Genomic DNA, 22,885 nt, shown 5'->3' with positions numbered 1-22,885 from the left:
GAAAGAGCGGGAGAGCGTCAGCTCCGCCAACCACTTCGCGAGATACTGGTCGAGTCTGCGTAAGATGAAAACGGACAGTTTGCGGAGAATGAACCATTCGCAATTAGCTCGCTCCAAGTAGTGAATGTTCCCTCAAGCTCTGGTGCCACTTTAACTGTGGCAACGACTCAACCGTAGTTTTCGCGACAACGTAGGTACAAAAGCAAGAAAGGCTCGAGATATTGCATGAGAAAGTTCTGCATTTCAGTGGGCATGAAGACGAAGTGTCTGCTCAACTGTACTTTAGAGGTGGGCTGTGCCAAGACATATTTGTACGCTCCCTTGCCGCTGCGAACCATTTGCTACATAAACATAAAAAACATAAAAAATTGTAACAACGCAAACACATGCAACCACAAAGTAACAAGGACAAGGACTCTGAGAGCCGCATCATCTGCCAAGGAATAATGCCTAAAAGTGACTTTCATGACCTTTCACGTGTTTTAACTCGAGGTTGCAGCCTGCTGCTGTGGTATTTGGGGCTACAGCATCCAGTGACAGCCGCCTAATTTTCTATATCGCTGGTTGTGGCGAGAAAGTGCATTTTAAAGACAGGCTGTGAAGCCTGCCTGAACTTACTATTTATCAGAAAATGGGCAGCAGGAAATTTGAGGCTTGCAGAGTTTGCCATATGAAAGACAACGGTAGTTTGTCATATCCTGCCTCCCCTATATACAAGTTTATGATCATCTTGGACGAAGACTTCATAGTTTGTTTTAGTCTTCTTGAGTTGCACGCAGACCGTGTTTTAGATGTTTTAGCTAGGTGTTGTTAAAGCCAGGCTGCAGCATCAACTTGGCTGCCCTGTACACTTCGAATCCATCACAGCAGAACTCACTGCTTTCTACATCACAACCAGCCTACATTTCTTCACAAAAAGCGTGAAGAAGTGTAATGAAAGAAGGCGCCCTGCAGGCATCAAAATATATTAAGCTAAGTTGATGTTCCTAGAACTCCATGCTACAAGGTGTTTTTTGGTCATGTGTTTTAACAGTAATAGTTACTTATAATGGGATTTGATGCTCGGTGTCTAGGGAAGGTACACTTTAGGGTTCCATTATAGCTGTGCTATTTTCATTGTGAATAAGTAAAAAAAGAGTAACCTGGATTTCTTTCGAGCGTCACTCTGACAGTATGTGCTGAAGATGCGGCGGATTTCTTAGGAGCTAAAATTTCGGGAAAAATTGTGAGTTTGTATGTGCGCAATTGCATAGTCAAAAATGAATTCATTCCGGGGTTTAATGTGTAAAACACTAAGATCTAATTATTAGGCACGCAGTAAAGAAGGGGGGGGGGGGAGGGACACATGAATAATTTTGACCAACTGGGGTTTTATAACCGGCAACACGGACATGTTTGCATTTTCCCGCTATGAAAGTGCAGCCAACGAGTCCGTTATTTAATCCTACGCCCTCGGGGTTAGCAGCGCAACGCCGAAGTCTCTACGAACTTTCCTGTCATTTGCGATAAGCACGCGATTTAAATGGGGTGGTAAATATAGCTCCACAGAAGCAAGGCAGGCCCAGATATATTGGCTTTCGAGCAGTAGATGAGCAACAAGAAACTCAGTGAATTGCCAGCTGGCACATGCGATACGACGAGCGCAATGAAAGCGCCGGACTGTGCGAGAATACGCTAGCAGACGGCATTGTCGATACTATGGTCTCGATGTGGCCTTCAAGATCTTCCTTTACACAATACTTTGTTAAATACAATCCTGTTCTGTTATAATGAAAGAACCATGTCCGTAAAAAACACTTAATAACACGGACCGCCTCAATAGCAACGCATATGAGAGCAGCCGGTCTGCTAGAAAAGGTCGCAGTGGCGACACCTGGTGGCGTCAACGGAAAGAGGCACGCGCGCCCCTTTCCGGTCGTGTCACTAGGACATTATTCTAGTACACTATACTCAGCACATTGCGAAGCGTGCTCGTATCGGCGCAGGACGTACTAAATACCGAAAGTAGAAATGAGCTCGCGATACAACGATGCTCTAGAACAGGATTTTGAATTCATAAACGAACCGAAATGCTTGGTTAAGCTGACCTGCCAAATCTCTCCGTTCCACTTGTTGAGTCAAGCGGAGGCGGACGTCTGTTAAAAGGTGGATATATCGATGGCACATAAGCAGGATCGTTCGCAACGTTGTTTTTTCTGTTACCAACGAAGTGGCGGCTGCAAATTCTTGAGTTTTCGCTTGGTTACCACGGTCCTCCGTCAGGGCTACGCAACACAATTACAGAAGCACAAAAATGTCGCACTTTCTCATGCGAGCCGCTGTGTTCTGGGGAATGCAAGTAATCCGATTACCGAACAGGTTGAACGGCCCGTATCCAGCGCTCTCGCCTTTCCCCTTCATACGATCGCGATGGAAATCGGTAAAACTGAACGTTCTTATTCCGTCCTCCACGTTCATGGCGATTTACCACACAACAGCAGCGTCGATTGCGGCGTTTCTTCGTAGCGCGTGGGGCTATCGCGGTTGCTGTCGTTTCCGTCATCAGTCTGAAAAGTGAGCCAGCAAGCGCTTTATGGAAGTTCGGCGGCGCGTCCGACTAGCGTAGAAATTCATAGCTCTCTGTCTGGGTGTTAAATGCGCAAAACACTCGCAATATGGACAAAAATCTAGTTAAATTGTTGTTTCGCCGTCGCTAGCTGCATAGGCAACTTAGCAGGGGAGTCGGGCTTCGCACTACTCAATTACTGCCTCTTCGCACCGGCAGGTGGCGCTACGCGTCTTGCAAAACTCCAGAGTCTGACGTCCATAGACGGTGGCGCCAGATTACCCTCTAGGTGTTATAGTGAGAAACTCTATGCCCGCGGCAATGCAAGAGCCCCATGCCGGCACGCCTAAGGACACATGCCTAGAACACGCGCTAAGAAACTTCCTTCGTAGTACCTAGGCAGGGTCATATATTCTAAAGCCCCTCCATCCACGGGGCTTTAATATATTCAAGGAGCAAAAGCCCCCAGATTTTCTCTCTCGCGCCTGCTCTTACTCGCGCCTGCGCACCAACGACTGGCGATCCCTCAAATGAACGTCTCGTAGCAAAAGCAGTGCGAGTGCAACGTGCTTGTAATCCAAGAAGCAATGGTTGCGGTTGCTACGTAATTGCGTGCTGCTGCAGTTGTGGTCTTTCAGCGCTTGCCGAGTCCTTACGCGAAAGTATATTCTCAATTGCTGTGGCGGAATGGCCGTGGTTTCTGACGCCGAAGACATCTACTACTGTCAGTTCTGCGGCAGCACGTCTGAACTGCGCCGATGCGCACGGTGCCATCGCGTCTTCTACTGCAGCAAGGAACATCAGCGTCTGCACTGGCCCGCTCACAAGCACGTCTGCAAGCCAACCAACGCGTCGCCGCATTTACAGGTACGAGTGCCAAGTTATTCGATTTCCAGCTCTCTCCGACCACGCCGCCACTCCCGTTTCCGTGACTTGTTTGTTGACCGCACGATGAGGTCAGTGCTCTGCGTACGTGATCCTCAAGAGCGTTTGGTGCCTGTTGTTTGCACAAACTTCTGGAGCGCCACTTTATTGGCGTTGGTAAAGACGTAGACGCTTTGCCGTCACCGAATAATGGGCAGTGCCTTTCTATTTGGGGCTCGAGCTGGTTGCGTAAGGACAGAAACATACCGGAGCAAATATTCGCAACTAGATGATACGTACGTGTATTCTGCAGAAAAAATCCAGAGACCACTCAGCACATCCTAATGGAATCACAAATATAGCTAGTGGGCTCAGAGAAAATTGTACATGCAAACACGCAAAAACAGTGCTGGTGCTGCGCTCAGTAATCTGGGGAATAACATCACTGCGTCGTTCAGTTTACACCCCACGTCCCCATGCACCAGCAACGTGCCCTTTATAGGAAGCTTTAGCTTTGTAAAAAAAATAATAAAAAAATTAGGTACACATGTGGGCGCTTTGGCGAACTTTAACATAAATAACATAACCTTAACACTAAATATTTTCCATAATTGCCTTTATCGTACAGGTCCGCCAGGCGAGAGGAAACACTTTATTACATAGTACAGTAATCCACATGCATAGGTACATATGTGGATGCTTTGGCGAACCTTAACTTGCACTAAATATTTTCCATAATTGCCTTTGTTTTACAGGTCCACTAGATGATAGGAAACACTTTATTACATAGTACAGTAATCCACATGCTCACACAGACCGAGCTGAGCAGTGGGCTCTACTTCACTCTCCGTAACTTCAATTTCTATATGTATAATTTCTATATATAATTCTATATATAGCCCCCGGCTTCCGAAGCTAAATACTTCAAATGTGAATGCATCACAATAAAGTTTATGACAACTTTATTGACAATCCTCAGTAACTCTGTTAACCCCATCCATTACTAGTTACCACTATCTTGGCGTGCATGTAACTCACAGCCTCTCATGTAAGCCACTATTACACATTTATTTATTTATTTCACATACTTTCAAGGCCCAAAGGCGTTACAGAAAAGAGTGGAGTCGAAAACAAAAGTAATGCAGTGAAAATACAAACAAAAAGTATTAACAAAAATATTAACAAAAGGCATTCTGAACAGCAGTCTTGAAGTTGGTAGAGTCGATGATGAGTGTAATTGATGCGGGAAGGCGATTCCAGTCCATGCTTGTCCTAGGGATGAATGAGTCACTGTACCGGTTTGTACAGCACAATGGCACCCCGACTTTAAGGCTGTGGTCAGTGCAGGCCTAAATATAAGATGGAAGGGCAAGAAGAGTTTCGTTTAAAAGGGGGTTCAAATGAAAAACTTTGCGAGAAAGGGAGAGACGGGAACATTTGGGCATGACGAAAGATCAGGTAGAGTTTGTTTCATTGAAGAGATACTTGCATAGCGAGAATAAGTCAATAAGAAAAAGCGTGCACCGCGGTTTTGAATACTTTCTAGAGTAGAAACTAATGAAGACTGAGTTGATTCCCAAGTGGCTGAAGCATACGCCAATTTAGAGCGAACTAAAGTTTTGTAAAGAGTTAGCTTCAGGGAAGAAGGGGCAGAGCTAAAATTACGGCGCAAGTAACCAAGCCTGCGGTTAGCGTTATTAGTAACATAGTCAATATGCGAGTGCCAAGAAAGGTTATTCGATATGTGAAGGCCGAGATACTTGTAAGAGGTAAGTGACGTCACAGGTGCACCATTAATAAAGTATGTGTGCGTGGCAGTGTTATGAGATATTCGCATGGCCTTGCATTTATTTGAATTTAGTTGCATGCACCAATTAGAACACCACTCAGTTACGGGGTTAAGGTCGTCCTGCAGCTCTTGGGAATCGGAAGGATTAGTAATTTTACGGTAATGAACACAGTCATCCGCAAAAAGCTTATGGAAGAAGAAAGAACGCAGTTAGGAAGATCATTAATATAGATTAGAAAAAGAAGTGGACCCAAGACTGAGCCTTGAGGAACACTTGCTGGCACATTAGAAAACCGAGAATTATAGTTATTAGCGTTTACAAACCGCATCCGGTTAGAAAGAAAATTTTTGATCCACTCTAGTACATTTATGTCCAAGTTACATTCAGTCAGCTTAAGCAGAAGTAAATCATGGGTCACAGAGTCAAAGGTTTGGAAAAATCAAGAAATACGCAGTCAATGTCGGTACCTAGATCAGAAATTGCAAAGAGATCATTAGTAAATGATAAGAGCTGTGTTTCACAGTAAAAGAACTTAGGGAAACCACATTGACAGGCGTTGAAAAAGGAGTTTGACTCTATAAACTCAGCCAAATGTGGATATATTATATGCTCGAGAATTTTACATGAAATGCTTGTTAGTGAGATAGGCCTGTTTGGGTAAGTGTGTGTTACCTGATTTGTGAACTGGAATCGCCTTTCCCACACACCAGTCGTGTGGAAGAACAGGCTGCTGTAATGACTGAGTGAAAATGTGTGACAAAATAACAGCAGAAAATACATTAGTACACTTCAAAATTTTTTGAATTTTTGAACCCATGTTCCCAGTTTTGCCTAAATTGGAAATGAAATAACACATTGTAGTAGTCTCTGAATGGTTTGCGTTTGAATTTATGCTGATAGTGCCTTCATGTTATTACTTCTTGCGTAGAGCCCCTGCAGGGGTGTTTGTGTCAGCAGGCGTTTGGTGTGTTGCAACACCACATACCAGCAACACATGAGGGTTGGACCTTCCCACATGTAGCCGTGCATGGCTTAGCCATGTCTGGGTAAAGGGGGATCCTAGGGGTTAAGTTGATGCCAGGTGTTCGGACCTATAAGGCTCCCCGGCGGAGGCAACACACCTCTTTGGCATCTGCTCCACATAGACGGCACCTCCAGACTGACCCACCCTGAGGAAATCAGTGGTTGCCTTTTCTTGTCCCCCTTTGAATCTGTTCGCTTTTTCTCCTGCTTTCTCATCTTTCCTGTCTTCTATTCACTTCTTTTAACTTCCTATTTTTTGGGCGGCAAGGGTTAACCATGTGCAATATATCCAGTCTTGGGTATATATATTAGGTTATAGTAGGAACGTACCACTGGCGCACGCAGAATTTAATATTTCTCATCCTATGACATCCCCAGGTTGGGTTCTGAGGTGGCTGACAGGCATTCCTTCTGAATAGAGTAGGGCTCCATATGGCTTGCAGTTTCCCCCCATGCCCTGATTGCTTCCTGAAGAAGGGGCAAACTGTTGAAACCTTGAACTTTTTCATGAAACCAAGAGAAACATTTCCCAAGTACCATGTAATACATAGTCAACATGAAACCAGACAGTCCATGCAATATCCCCATTTGTTGTCACAAAATGTCTGAAGCAATCAGCTCTGGTTACAAATTATAACTAAGATGGGAAATGGCGACCTTCTTATGAAAGTGCGCGACAAGCTTCAATACAACGAACTGACAAAACTTGACATGTTTAGTGACATTCCTGTCTCTGTGGGCCCCCGCCGGTCAATGAACACTGCGTCGTGTCATTACTGTTGATGACCTCCTTTAACTCAGTGAAAGCGAGCTGTTGGATGGATGGCAAGACCAAAACATGGTAAAGGTGGAACGAATTAAGTTAAGCTGCGACGACAAGGAAGTTCCAACAAAGCATGTAATAACTACGTTTGGAACAAGTGAGCTCCCTGGTTCAATAGACTGAATATTGTAAACTTCGCATACGGCCGTACATTCCCAATTTGCATCGATGCTTCAAGTGTCAGCGTTTTGGGCATGGGTTTTAAAACTGCCGAGGGCATGCTACTTGTGCAAAATGTGCATCTAAAAACATCTTAGACAACTGTACTTCCGCAACCCACTGTGCTAACTGTTACGAAGACCACCCCACGTACTCACAATCATGCCCATCATGGAAGAAAGAAAATTAAATAATTGAACTCAAGGTCAAACTAAACATTTCATTCCCAAAAGTACGCAAGAGGTTTTCTGCTCACAGTCAGTCGAATCCGCCTTACAGTGATGTGATGCACCGAGGAGGGGAGGGGGCAACACCACATTCTCTGGCGGCCGCCCGACTCGCACGGAGCGTGATGGTCGTTCCGCCATCAGCCCCTATGGCAGGAGCAGCCAGTGCTGTTCTGCCTCTTGCCACAAAGGGCTCTGACTTCTGGGCCTGCCAGTCCCAGGGTCACTGCGCATGCAGACAGGCCCGAAAGAACTCAAAAGTGTGCCTGCCAAGCGGTCGTCATCTACTGCCTCTGAAGAGGCAATGGATGCAACCATCCTCCGGTGTCCCAGACACTGAAGGAATGGCATAGCCCTGTGGAGTTCACCAGGAAAAAAGAAAAATCCTGTATCACAGGGCCTGGAAAAATTTAGTGCGTGCGCTAACTTCAACTACCCCTCTCAACATAGAATCCAACACGCCTCCAGCGTGGCTACGCAAATTATACATTGGAACGCCAGAGGTATACTCCACAATCTGGATGACATAAATCAGCGCCTACACAAATTTAATCCAATAGTGCTGTGTGTGCAAGAGACCCACCTCATTTCTACACAGAAACTTTATGCGGCGATATGCCATTTACCACAACGACGCGCTCACCTCATCGGGCGGTGTCGCCGTAATAGTTGATAAGGGTGGTGCTTGCCAGTATTTAGAGCTGCAAACGCCCCTTGAGGCAGTTGCAGTCAGAGCAGTGCTTTTTAGTAAGCTGCTAATTACTTCTTTACATCCCGCCCAGCTGTCAACTCTCCAGAACAGAATTTGAAAGCTTTATTGCACAACTTTCGAAGCCCTACATTGTCATTGGCGACCTAAATTCTCAAGATACCTTGTGGGGCGACTTGTTGTGATGCCAGAGGGTGTCTGATCGAAAATTTCCTCATAAGTACATGTGCATGTTTGCTAAATGTGAAAGAACCAACTTTTTACAGTGTCGCAAGCAAGACATTTTCATCTATAGATTTAACCATTTCATCAAGTACAGTCGTGCCGTACTTGGAGTTGAGGGCGCCAAAGAATTTATACGGGAGTGACCATTTCCCTATTGTTATAAAATTAACAAAACGGTGCGAATGCTCTCCACATGTGCCCCAATGAAAAGTTGAGTCAACTGACTGGCAGTGATACAGAGAGCTGACATATTTAACCTGGGATGACATTCATATGCTTAGTATTGACGATGCAGTGTTATATATAACAGCATTTATTGTTGATGTAGCATCGGTATATATCCTGCAAACAGTTGCATCGTCTTTGAAACAACATGTTCCCTGGTAGAATGATGAATGTAAGGAAACAGCAAAAGAAACAAAATAAGGCTTGGAATCACCTCCGTGACTCTCCCACTACAGAAAACCTTGTCAGCTTAAATAAAATAAAATCTGAAGGTAGAAGAATATGCCGACGGGCCAAAGGGAAAGTTGGCACGAATACATCTCCAGTATTAATTCTTATACAGACAAAAGAAAAGCCTGGAACAGGGTAAACAAAATAAAAGGCAGTGAAACTTATTCTCTATCATTAGTAAACACACAAGCAGACACTCTAGAGAACCAGGCTCATTGTCTAGGAGCCCATTTCTAGCACATTTCCAGTACATCCCATTACACATATACATTTCTAAGATACTAGCAACAAGCAGAACGACAGCCTCTGGGTTGGAAAGGCGCAGCCAGTGAAAAATACAATTGTCCATTTAGCATGGCGGAGTTTCAGGCTTCACTGAATTGTTGTAACAGGTCCGCCCGAGGAAGTGACAGAATACTATATGAAATGATCAAGCAGTTGCACCCTGAAACCCACAGAGCACAACTGCCACTCTAACTTCATGTTCTCTGCCAGCTACATTCCGTCCGCCTGGAAAGAACCAGTTGTAATTCCTATTCTCGAGGGCAAGGGCCCTTCCTCACCCAGTAGTTATAGGCCTATTAGCCCCGAGAACGACCTAGAGGGGCGCTGCGAGTGCCGCTCGCGTGACGTCAAGGCACAGCTCGCGCCTGTCGTTTGCTGCAGTTCAGGCGGTGTTCAGACGCCTTCTGCAGGGTTTCCGTTTGTTCGCTCTCGTTCCCAATGCTTGTATACTTATGACGGGCCTCTCAAATATATATTTTATTTTATGATGTCTTCATTCACGAAAATGTAATCAAGGAGCTTATTTCCTAGACGACAATACATTTCTCGAAGACAACGCTTTAGTTCCACCCGAGGAAGCTAAGACCAGCCCCTTACGGGTTTTTCATGCGTGGATCTACACTTTCCAGTGGTAGCTCACGTGAATAATAAAAGCATAGACGCAAAAGCACAGCACATAAGAATCTAGTTAAGATTCCATACCCACCATGGTGCAATATGTGTGTCACAATTAAACGCCGACTATATATGACTTCCACAACATTTATCTTGATTTTAAACCGCTAAAACATGTTTGCTTCCGACGAATAAGTTCATGGTATAATGTCGAATTTTTATATTTCTTGACAGAAACCCTTGGCAGTAACACGAGGACTTAACTGCCACTGCAGTTTAGATTCGGCCAGCACCACTTGCGTTTTTAACTGGTTCTCAAAATTAGGCCGTTCTTCACCGGTTAAATTTAAGTGGTGGTAACTTGAAGCAAAGCTGATTGAGGTTCACAGCTGTTTGCATCACACAGAAAGGAATATACCAATATTTATTTCTTTTCTGTGCTACACTTGAGCAATTTACTGGTGCTTCTTGCTTGAGAAACATACATGATGAATCTGTTTGGAGAACTGACACAGGCTGCTCCGGTCAAACATTTGAGTGAAATATGCCTGTTGGGCCGCTTCGCTGCAGCCAGCAAGAAGCCGAAGGCCCATTCATTAGTAGTGTTGCACATATTGAAGATATTGTTCCCCAGTGGAGGTCAAGTGTTCATGTGAGACTTGTGTTGTCTTCATTAAGGGGCGGGAACGCGAAGTTTTCTTTAATGCACTAACGAAGCAAATAGTTTTCAGTCTGTGTAATTAAACAACGCAGGATCGATACATGTTGAGGCAGAATGTGTTTGCCTTTTCCATTTCAATGCAGCCTAGCAGCCAATGCAGCCAATGCAGCCAGTGCCTCGAGTATGCTATAGGCATTGTAATTGGAGATGTAAAGATATACTTCATGGTTTTAATTCGAAGTTGTAGTGAACTGCTGGATTTCGCGAACAATGTCCACCTCGCCATAACGACAGTCAGTTGCTTCCGTTGCGGGAGGGGTGTGCCATATCGTCGATAAAAGCTACTGAGGGTCACTATGACATATTTCATCACTTGCATTTGATTGCTTTTCGATCTTAAACACGAAATTTTCTTTCATGGGATTGCTGTTATGGTATTCGTGAAGTATATATGTACTATACACGATGCGCCGTCGTGTTAACAGCCAATGCGTTTCTGGGTGCCTATTTCAGAGAACGGTGAAAGTACACTCGACTCCCGATAATTCGAAGCCGCTTAATTGGAATTTTCAGTTAATTAGAAGTGAAGTGCTGGTCCCGACAGTTTCGCATGTAATCCTATAGAAGAAATCGCTCGATAATTCGAAGTCCTCATCCAGTAATGTTGTTTAATTGGAAGTTAATTTTCAGCCGGGATCCTCGAGGTGACCGTCATTCTTGTGCAATTTTTCAAGTGTTGCAACAGTTCTGTGCTCCGCGTTGGTGTCATCGCCACCGCAGCCGCCCGCAACGCCATCCTTCTTGGAGCGGCGCGATTATTCATTGCTACGGCTGCTGTGGCCTCCGCGATCAACTCTGGCGGGAGGCGAAGCGGCTCCCGCCGGAGGCCACCCGCGGCTGCCGCGCGTGGCCGGAGCTGATCGTGGAGGCCACGCGGGTGCCATAGGTGCACGCAGCACTGCATACTGGCAGTGGCGAGATTGTGCGAGATTAGTCTTGCAGCGTGCGCAGCGTATGCGTCTGTTGGTCGAGCGCCTTTGTGCGGGAAGCTCGTAGGCTAGGTTGTTCCACGCACAGTTTATAGCCATGGCAAACTGTGGCTCATATCGCACGCTCGACCTGGCAACGAAAGTCGAGGTTTTGAAGGAAGTTGAGAAGGGAGGTGCCGCCAAACAAGACATAGCGCGGAAGTACGGGATCAAGCCGAACACGCTCTCTAACTACATCAAGAACAAGCGCACAATAATGGATGCATTTGAGAACGACAAGTTCAAGACTTCTCGGAAGCGAATGCGCACCGGCGCTTACCCAGAGTTGGAGAAGGCTCTGCTGGTTTGGATTAGGGAGGCCAGGAGCAACAAACTTCCTCTCAGCGGAGACATCGTTGCGATGAAAGCCCGAACGCTTGCAGCAATGTTGGAGATCGATGACTTCGTTTCGTCAGATGGATGGCTGACGCGCTTTAAAGATCGCCATGACCTGGTTTTCAAGAGCGTGTGTGGTGAAAAGGCGTCCGTTAACCAGGAAACATGCGCCACGTGGAAGGACGGAAAGCTGCGTGAATATCTCGCCGAATACAGACCGGAAGACATCTTCAATGCAGATGAGACTGCACTCTTCTATCGGCTTCTACCAGAGAAGACCCTGACATTCAAGGACGACGACTGTGCTGGGGGCAAACGCAGCAAGGAGAGAGTGTCGGTGCTGATCGCGGCAAACATGACTGGCACGGAACGATGTCGGTTACTTGTGATCGGGAAAGGAAGCCGAGATGTTTTAAAGGCATGAAGACGCTGCCTGTGGACTATGAGGCGAACAAAAAAGCGTGGATGACGGCCGAAATCTTCAAGAGCTGGATAAGCAAATTGGACCTCAAGTTTGCTGCTTCGAACCGCAAGGTGTTGTTCCTTGTCGATCACTGCAGTTCTCACGTGAATGTGCCAGCCTTGAGTGCAATACGCCTCGCATTTTTGCCTGCAAACACAACGGCTGTTTTGCAGCCAATGGACCAAGGCATCATCAAGAATGTTAAAGTCCTGTACAGGCGGCACCTCCTCGAGCGCATGATTTTGTGTATGGATAGCTCCACAAAGTACGAGGTGAGCCTGCTTAGTGCCATCCACATGTTGGCGCGAGCATGGGGTCGTGTGAAGCAAGAAACAATCGCAAACTGCTTCAGGGCTTGCGGTTTTGTGGCAGCTTCTTCGGAGGATGCCTCTGAAATCTTAGCGGAGGAAGCGTCAACAAGCAAGCTTGACGGCACTGATTTTGATGATGCTCTCGGGGACGTCAATTTTGAAGATTACGTCGCCATAGACAAGGCGGTCGAAACGTGCGGTGCGCTGACGGATAGCGAAATTGCAGAGATTATTCGGCCCCAGGAAGCGACCCAGGAAAGCGACGATGACGTTGAAGGCGAGCCGCAACCTAAGGCTGCCGATGTAGCTGCGGGCCTTGCTCTTGCGGAGCGCTTCTTTGCCGCTGAAGGTAACGCGGAAGAAGTGTTCCGCCACATCTACAGCCTGCAGGACTTGCTTTCAGCAGCGCGATTCAGCAAGAAGCAAAGCAAGATCACCGACTATTTTTCTTAGAGAAAATTCTCGATTTCACCACAAATAAAGTGCTGTTTTTTGTGTTTTGGGCTTAATTGGAAGTTCGTTTAATTCGAAGTTTTTTGCGGTCCCCGTGAACTTCGTATTAACGGGAGTCGACTGTTGTACCAAACCTTTTCACACAAAATGCGCGCCTATCTCTTCCATTTAGGCCTTAATGCAGTTGCCACATTTGATTAAAACAACTCACCAGAGTGATAATAATTACGAGGAAAGCTTCGCTGTGCAGTGTCCTTTGTTAGGATCGGCCTGTAGCTATTTCAGCCCGCTGCACGTGTTCCGATCCAACCGGGACGGTGGCGCACTTCAGAGAACTGCGGATAACCGGCAGCGACGTGGCGAGGGGTCAGCTCAGGGGAGTTCTCGAGGGGAGGTAATTGGCGGAACCTCCCCATGCACTTTTCGAGACACCAGACAATGTGCTACCCGGGCTCGCCGCCCGGGACTGCTCCGAATTCGACGAAGCAGGCTTTGTACGCAACACGACACCGCCGCCCTGTTCTGCTATGAGTGGGGGAGTTTCCGCGGGAACGCCGACGAAGGCTCCTTCCCACGCGCCGACCAAGACGCAAGACAATGTGCTACCCGGGCGCGCTACCCGGGACGGCTCAGAGTTCTACGGAGCCCCTCTGACGTCGGCTCTGGACAATTGCACCTATGTGTGTGTGTGTGTGTGCGTGTGTGTGAGCCCTCCTCCTCCTCCAAGTCGAGATCCCACCTAGTCGAGAACTGTGACATCTAGTGGAGTGTTTATAAGCAGCGATTGTCGGCTGCTAGAGTGTGCTCGTTGTCGTGCTCGAAATGTACTCGTGAGCTGTGTGCTCGCAACCTGTTTGCTGTATGCTCGTCTTGCGGGCTCCATTTGGGAGTCACGATAGACTGTCTGTGTATCTCATGTTCAACTGTAAATAACATGTAAATAAATCCTGCTCTCCTAAGTCCTGACGAAGAGCCAAGCTCCTTCCTACAGCTACGACTGCCAAACCTTACATCTGAATGGCAGCGGTGAGATCGGCCTACAGCTCGTAGATCGTCCGACAACTCTAACAAATGGTGGCAGCGGCGAGATCGTCCGACGAATCTTACACCTTCTAACACGGATTTATAATGTTGACACCAAATATCAAGGTATTTCTTCCATGTAAAATGCTGGCTCTCATACTTAAGTAATAAGGGAATGTTAATTGTTTAGAGGAGCATCATAAATAACTTTGCGTGTTGAACTTGCAGACATTATTTTTAATAAAATTTATGAACAGACAGGGTGCGTATATGCATTGTAAGATCAGTAGACCCCTTCAGCGCTACATAGGTTGCGATATCCAAGTCGAAAATTTTTATGACTCACGCGGTTTCAAAGAATAAACTGCGGTCCACGCATGGCAGCAGAAATAATCCGAAATAACCTTCTAAGTATACAGCTCAAGCCGCCAATAGCCCAAGCACGCACCAAGAAAACGAGCGCTCGCAGCAGCCGAGTGAGACGGAGCGAGCGGCGTCCTGGCCGTGACGTCACTCGCGAGAGGGTGCCACTCCAAATTCTCGCCGCTAATAGCTCTTACCAGTTGCCTACACAAACTCTTTGAGAAAATTATTAACCAGCACCTCATGCATATTCTTGAAAGCAACAAAGTACTCGGTCCCTTACAGTGCAATTTCAGGGAAGGTAGATCCACAATAGTTCACCTTGTCTGTGTCGAGACAAATATCCATGATGCGCTTGTGTACAAACAGTTTTTCTTGTTACTATATTTAGATATGGAGAAGGCGCACGACACAACTTGATGCTTTGGAATCCTCCATAATCTGTCTTAAATAGGAATCCGAGGCAACTTTGTGAATGTGATTCAGAGCTACCTCTCCCATTGCACATTCCGTGTTAGAGTTGGTAATGTTCTGTCTCGTCCTTTTACACAAGAGGCTGGTGTACCACAAGGCGGTGTGCTGAGCTGTATTTTATATATTGTCAAAATGAATTCTCTCCAAACCGCAGTACCACGTACAATGCCTTAATTCTGTATATGTCCACGACATCCAATTGGGTTACAAATCGTGTAATATTAGTATCTGCGGGCGACAAGTACAGATTGGTTTAAATAAGTTGTCTAAGTGGGCGGACAAGAATGAATTCAGGATAAACCTTCAGAAAAAGTATGTGCGTCCTCTTCTCCAACAAGAGAAGTGTACTACCAGACCCCGTTATAGACCTTCATGGAGAACGACTATCTGTGAGCTCCGAACATAAATTCTTAGGCATTATCTTAGACAGTAAACTAACGTTTCTCTCTCATCTGAAGTATCTCAAATTGAAGTGCCTCAAGACTATGAACCTGTTGAAGCTCCTGTCACACACGTCCTGGGGAAGTGACAGGAGATGCCTCATAAGCTTGTATAGAAGTCTTAGTATGATCACACCTTGACCACGGAGCCACAGTCTATCATTCAGCTATGCCTTGTGCTGTGAAAATGTTGGATCCTATCCACCACTTGGGTATTTGTCTTGCTACAGGTACCTTCAGGACTAGACCTGTGCAAAGCCTCAACATGGAACTTGAAAAAGGGGGTACCAGCGAAACACAAAGAATGTGCACACAAGGAAAAGGTGTTAGACATGGACGGATGCTGGACTTTCAACTGTACTTTATTGAAATTTACATTGCTGCACATAACCTCCAACGCATGCGCATCTTCAACTCCTCCCAAGACATGTGCACAGATAACACCTCGAAGATACATTACCATGTGAAAAAGAGCCGACGCATGCGCAACTTCTACTCCTCCCAAGACCTGTGCGTGCATGTCAGTTTTTTTATTAATCATATTTTACCTACTCGATAGGTAAGCATGTTCCTTGTTTGTTAAACACAAAGACGTATCACTGACGCAATTTTCTTTCTCATTGTGTCAGCGTCCTTTATGTTTTGCTGGTACCCCCTTTTTCAAATTCATCATGCACCAATTGGTCCAAGAGCTTGCGCTAATGCTCAACATGGAATCTAACGAGTGGTCTCTTTGCTTCCAAAAGATATATCTATGCTTTTCCTATGCTTTGAAGGTAAAATCATCTGTACATCATCCATGTCATTCATTTATTTATGACTTGTCCACAGCCAGGCTGTTCTGAAACCGCCTTCTCTGTCCCTCTGATTGAAGGCTCTGTCGGGAGAAACAGGCTTCCCCCTTCTAGAGAATGTCCTAATGGCTCCGCCTACGCTTCCACTGCCTTGAGAGTGGCAGAACATTCAGTGTGGCCTCTCTTTCGTCTAAATATCAAAACGAGCATGTGAAGCACATATAGATTTACATTTTCTTGAACTTCAGAATAAGTATTCCTGTGCTGAATTTTATACAGGCACTTCCAAGTCTCCTGCTTGTGTTGCTTATGCAGCTCTAGGACCGTCGGCACATTGAATCCATATGCAAGTGTTTTTACGGCTGAAGCATATGCGATCCTTCCCATGGTTAAACACATAAAACAAATGAATCTCACTAGGGCTATTGTGTTTAAGGACTCATTGATTGTAGTCCAAGCCGTAATGAATTTACAAAAGCATAAAAACACTGTATTTGATGAACTATATGCACTACTATGTTCAGCTTATATGGGCAAGCAAGTTATCATCCTATGCTGGGTACCTGGCCACAGTGGCATAAAAGGCAATGAAGCTGCTGACGAGAATGCTACCTCAGTAGTTTTTAGCAACACGAACATAAACCCATCCATTACAACCACAGACTATAAACCGTACTTTCAGCATAATTTGAAGAAGCACTGGCAGAAAAACTGGGATACTCGGGAATCCAATAAATTACGCCTGATAAAACCTAAATTAGGCTACTGGATGACGGAGAAAACAGCACGATACAAGGAAGTGCTCCTCTGTCGATTAAGAATAGGTCCTCCCTTCGGCACTCACTTTTACCTACTAACTGAAAGCGATCCTCTGTCATGTCGAAGGTGTGCTGACAGCCTTATACTTCTCCATGTCCTCATACAGTGCAGGGAAATAGAAACTGAGCAGAAAAATTACCTTCATTCTGCATATCTTCAGCACATTCCATTCCATCTAGCATACCTTCTTAGTAACGAACCACTTTTTAACCTGAAAACTGTTTTTTTTTCTTTTTAGATGAAGTTAACGTATTAGAAATAATTTCACCAGATCATGTGTAGCACAATTTCGCCATCGAGGCTATAGCCGCAGTGACAAATTTTTACAGCACGTGCCCCCAGTCCTTAAGTTCAAGAGTCCTGTGCTGGTAGTAGTGCTTGATTACATTTTATTATGTCACTTCCTCGTAGCCAAACTTTTATGCTCATAGCTCACATCATGAGTCATTGGCATTAGTTTGATGCCTGTATATTTTATGCATTTCACAACGACACGTTTTTAGGCCTCTTTGCAGGCACATTACAATTACCATGTGCAATTCATTTGATTATTTCATACAGAAAACACAGACAATTTATTCCCATATGTCATGGTGCTTTTTGGCATAGCTGGCCCTTCTGTCATTAAACACCGCACATCAATCAGCCATTTCTTGCGTAGAGTGAAACAACCTCATAAACATATACCTAAAAGGCATTTTAGGCATACCTAAAACAAATTTTTTCCTATCTGTTTTCGCCAATATGTAATGTCAGCATAATTTTGGATTCAAGCTTAGTGTGAGGCCTATGCCACCTTTGCAACCAGATAAATAGCTAGGATGGTTGCTTGGGCTAGTTGGTAATTCATGATCAAAAATAACGTACAGCGCGAAGGACAAGGAAGGTGTATGTCGTCTATCGCTGTCCTTGTCCTTCGCGCTGTACATTATTTTTAGATAAATAGTGGCATGAGATCATGCTAGTGAGTTGTTACTTGAGAAAGGTGTTCTACTTTGTGATTTCTTATTCACATTTCATTTGTTCAGGATGGTATGTCTGCTTACAAAGGTCTAGCATTAATTACATTATGGAAATGAAATGCTTGCCAAAGCTTTGATTTCGTGGAATGCGAAAGAATGCTGCATTAGGGAGGCGCATGCTGCAGTGGGTTCAGCAGGCAGGCGTCTCTGCCCTCAGGGCCAGTGTAATGTAAAACTATTCCAATCTGTTTTTGGGCCCATATGGGAGAGGCCTGAGCCATCTTGACCTATCACGAAGAGCTAATGGTGCATTTGGAATAGTTTTACATTATGCTGGCCCAGGGTCAATTGCGGCTTTCTGGGTCTTCAGTAACATATCGAAACCCAAAAATCATGATACCGCATCGACTAAACTGTATAATTTGAGATCATTTTCCACTGTCATCATGAGTGTCGGCGTGGATGTTATGTATTCTTCCCGATCTAGTTGATTGTAGTGCCACCAATGTTTTCAGCTTTACAGGAAAACATGCACTGTGGTGGACCCACTCTTCCATATTCTAGTACGCCATAGCAAAAAAGCATGCTTCCACCGCTCCGTGTTCTCATTGACTTGTGGCAAGGCAAAACTATTTCTATTATGTAGAAATGGCTTTCAGTAAACCACAGTAGTTTATAACTCTGACTTCTCCGTATAGTCTGTTGGTGAAGTGCATTCCCAGGCACTTCACCCACACTGTTGAGCCATTAAAGAAAAATGTATTTATAAAACATGTCTTGGGTTGCTTGTAGAAGTTTTGAACTCTCTAGTTCAGAGTACATGTTTTTGTGGTTGCTACCACAGATTAAAAATCTGCAGGCACTAGTACCAAAATTTGCATGCACTAGACGTTTTCAGTACCAGGGCAATCTGCTTTATAATTCAGCTTAAGACGTTGCTTAAGACAGTTACAGTACAGCGTGGTTGCTTAGTAGATTTAGTGTTGCACTGCTAAGCACAAGGTCATGGGATCAAATCCTGGCCACGGTGACCGCATTTCGATGGGGGTGAAATGCAAAAATGTCCGTGTACTTAGATTTAGGTGCACATTGAAAAAATCTGGGTGGTCCAAATTAATCTGGAGGCCCCAACTACGGCGTGCCTCATAATAAATCGTGGTTTTGGCACATAAACTCCATACATAAAGAAAAAGAAATACAATACAGCAAAAATAGAATGATGGCCAATAATAGAGGACATAAAACCGAAGACAATTTTTCTAAATTAGCCACAAAATTTTTCTGTGCTCATGTAATTACGTGTAATATTAAGAAAGACTTTTCGGTGCACCATGTCTCACCTTGCATTGGGAGATTTTAGTACGCTGGGGTAGACAAAATCGTTTATCTTTCAGAAATATGGGAATGCACTTGACTAAGCATAGTAGTTACCCACAACTTCTCAAGTATACATTGAAGAGAATCAACTTCGTGTCTGATGCATTTGGCTTGAAGCAACCCTTTTGCACTGGTATTCAAAAATAGCAAGGAATATTTCATCTGTGATCAACGAGCAGGTTCTTACCTGTTAGAGCTGTTCCCACTGGTTGCCGACTGTATCGCTGAAGCCCTTATTGCACAATTTTAATCAATATTTTTGCTCGACGAGTAATTTTCTTTTACGCTTGTACTATTATTCGGTTTTCATCGTGGCGTGATCACGCACTCTACATAAAGCCCACCATAACAGTGGTGGAAATCTCGGAAGCCCTTGAAGGTTTCACCTGGTTGCTTTGGACACCATCTGCTTGCATGATGTAGCAATGATAATCTAGCCACATAAATTTAGGTGCATTTGCCCTCAAAACATTCAGACTTTAGCAACAAAGAAGCTAATATTTTATGTGCTTGATACCCGGCACAGGTAAACAGGCCAAAGTGGCATTTAGTGCATTCGTTGTACCTTAAGTGATGTCAAGACAGATGCTACTCTTATTGGAGTCGCCTCTGGGGTCATCATTGAGGTTAGGTCTATGCATGCTGACCAGCCAAGTTAGAATAGTAACCCACAGATCTGTCGCTTGCCGACCCGTCGTCCTTAACCTGCCCCTCGAGGCAGTGTCAGTTCGGGCCATTCTTTTTCACAATAGTAACAGTGTGTTTCATTTATACACCGCCAAACCAGCGTCTCGAAAAAGCAGACTTTTATAACCTCATTGACCAGCTCCCCGAGCCTTACATACTCGTGGGAGATTTTAACGCCCATAACCAGATGTGGGGAGACTCACGATGCGACGCGAGAGGTCGACTCATTGAAAATTTCCTTTTAAACTCCAGTGCATGCCTCTTTAATAAGAAAGAACCGACCTACTATAATCCACAGCATAATTCATACTCCTCAGTAGACCTGTCTATCGGTTCTGGTTCTATCTTCCCTGATTTAGAGTGGTCTGTAATTACAAATCCATTTGGAAGTGATCACTTCCCATTAACGCTAAACCTAGTAACACAACATGACTCCCCTCCGCCTGTTCCTCACTGGAAATGAGCCGAGGCTAATTGGGAATGCTTTAAAGAATCCACCTACATATTACCAGATTTTATAAGTGATTTTAGCATGGATCATGCCGTATCATATTTTACCGCTGTTATCATTGATGCAGCAGACAAATTCATCCCTCAGACAAACGGCACTTCATTGAAAAGACGGGTCCCCTGGTGGAACAACGATTGCAGAGAGGCACGGAGGAGACAAAGCTTGGGGCAAACTACGTGAATGCCCTACCACCCAAAATTTAGTAGAATTTAAACAGATTAAATCCCAGGGAAGACGAACGCGAAGACAGGCAAAGAGGGCAAGCTGGCAGAGGTTCCTTTCAGCTATAAATTCATATACTCAAGAGGCTAAAGTGTGGGACGGGCTTAGAAGGCTAAAGGGGCAAGTTATTCATCCGTTGCCCCTAGTAAACGATGAAGGCAATAGCTTAGAAGATCAAGCTGACACACTCGGGGAACATTTTGAGCGGATTTCCAGCTCAAATCATTATTCCAAGGCATTCCTAAAGCACAAACAAATAGCAGAATGTGAGGCCATCAACCGCAAATTCAGGCAGAACAAATTATATAACCAGCCTTTTAACATTGCCGAATTGACAGCTGCTTTGGCTGCATGTCAGAGCTCTGCACCTGGACCTGACAGGATCATGTATGATATGCTTAAACATCTCCACAGCGATACTTAAATAACGCTACTCGCACTTTTCAGTGCTATATGGGCTGCCGGGTAGCTCCCATCTAAATGGAAAGAAGCTATTGTTATCCCTGTTTTAAAGCACTGTAAAGGTACATCACTGCTGACCAGCTACCGTCCTATATGTAGCGCTTACGAGCTGTCTTTGCAAGCTTTTTGAAAAAATGATGAATTGCCGTCTCATACATTTTCTAGAGTCCAGCAATATGCTTGACCCACTTCAATGTGGCTTCAGGGAAGGGCGATCTACAACCGACCATCTCATGTGCATCGAATCAAACATTTGCGATGCTTTCGTACATAAACAATCCTTCCTATCCGTATTTCTTGACACGGAAGAGGCATACGATACAACTTGGCGGTACGGAATATTGTACGAGCTGTCGGTGCTGGGCATCTGTGGCAATATGTTAAACATTATCGAAAGCTACCTACAAAACCGTACATTTCGGGTGAAAATAGGGAATGCACTGTCGCGTACATTCACACAGGAAACTGGTGTACCCCAGGGAGGCGTACTCAGTTGCACTCTCTTTATCATTAAGATGAACACGCTCTGCGCTTCATTACCGCCAGCCATTTTCTATGCTGTTTATGTAGATGACATACAAATAGGTTTCAAATCCTGCAACCTTGCAGTGTGTGAGAGGCAAGTACAACAGGGCTTGAACAAAGTATCTAAATGGGCAGACGAAAACAGATTTAAAGTGAACACGTACAAAAGTTCTTGTGTGCTTTTCACAAGAAAGAGAGGGCTCGTTGCAGATCCCACTATCGAAATGTATGGCAGCCAATCCCTGTAGACAAAGAGCACAAGTTCTTAGGTATCATACTTGGCTCTAAACTAACATTTATTCCACACATAAAGTATCTCAAGGTGAAATGCTTAAAACAATAAACTTACTGAAAATTTTATCCCATACAACATGGGGCAGCGATAGAAAATGTTTGATGAATCTTCACAAAAGCCTCATTCGATCACGATTGGACTATGGTGCCGTGATCTATTATTCTGCAGCCCCGAGCGTGCTAAAGATGCTAGATCCGGTTCACCATTTAGGAATTCGAATGGCCACTGGCGCTTTCAGAACAAGTCCCATTGAAAGTTTGTATGTAGAATCAAATGAGTGGTCACTCTATCTCCAGAGAACATACATCAGCCAAACATATTTCCTGAAAGTCCACTCTAATCCTCAACATCGATGTTTTAATACCGTTAATGATATCACATATGATACACTCTTTCGTAATCGTTCCTCTGTAAGACAGCCCTTTTCACTTCGTGTGAGGGAGCTTAGTGTTGAAATGGATGTCCCAATCCTCAAACATCGCCTAATGCCTCCAGCTAAACTGCTACCTCCTTGGGAGTGGCAGATGATACAATGCGATATATCTTTCATGCAATTTACAAAACACGCTCCAGAGATTGAAATCCAAATGCATTTCCGGGAACTCCAATACAAGGTCCCTTGCACGGAGTTCTACACAGATGCATCGAAGTCACGCGAGGGGGTGTCCTATGCAGCCGTCGGCCCATTCTTCTCGGAATCTGATGTACTGCATCCGGAAACAAGCACCTTTACGGCTGAGGCCTACGCACTATTGTCAGCTGCAAAGCATATAAGGAAAACAAAACTAAAAAAATCTGTTATATATACGGACTCCCTAAGCGCTGTGAAGGCTTTGATGTCATTTTGTAAGCACAAAAATCCAGCAATCAATGAATTATATTTCGTCCTATGTAAAGCGTATATATATGTAACCAGCAGGTCATCATATGCTGGGTGCCGGATCACAGGGACATCGAA

At 44.8% G+C, this 22,885-nt stretch overlaps 1 protein-coding gene across 10 annotated transcripts in view; it reads left to right on the top strand.

Annotated features, from left to right (window-relative positions):
* Window positions 1-2,905: 2,905 nt before the first annotated feature.
* LOC142587326 (egl nine homolog 1-like) overlaps window positions 2,906-22,885 on the top strand; it is a 249,396-nt gene continuing 229,416 nt past the window's right edge. For 2 of the 10 annotated variants that reach the window (XM_075698228.1, XM_075698233.1), the window contains exon 1: window positions 2,911-3,412. In XM_075698228.1, the coding sequence (XP_075554343.1) occupies window positions 3,233-3,412 (180 nt within the window). In that variant the 5' untranslated portion in view covers window positions 2,911-3,232. Of the gene's footprint in view, window positions 3,413-22,885 lie in introns of all 10 variants that reach the window. The other 8 variants (XR_012829463.1, XM_075698234.1, XM_075698230.1 and 5 more) reach the window with 5 other exon arrangements.

This window comes from Dermacentor variabilis, chromosome 7 (assembly GCF_050947875.1).
Source record: "Dermacentor variabilis isolate Ectoservices chromosome 7, ASM5094787v1, whole genome shotgun sequence".
Classification (NCBI taxonomy): domain Eukaryota; kingdom Metazoa; phylum Arthropoda; class Arachnida; order Ixodida; family Ixodidae; genus Dermacentor; species Dermacentor variabilis.
Note: the sequence above shows the minus strand (reverse complement) of the source record. Positions and strands in the feature narration are given on the sequence as shown.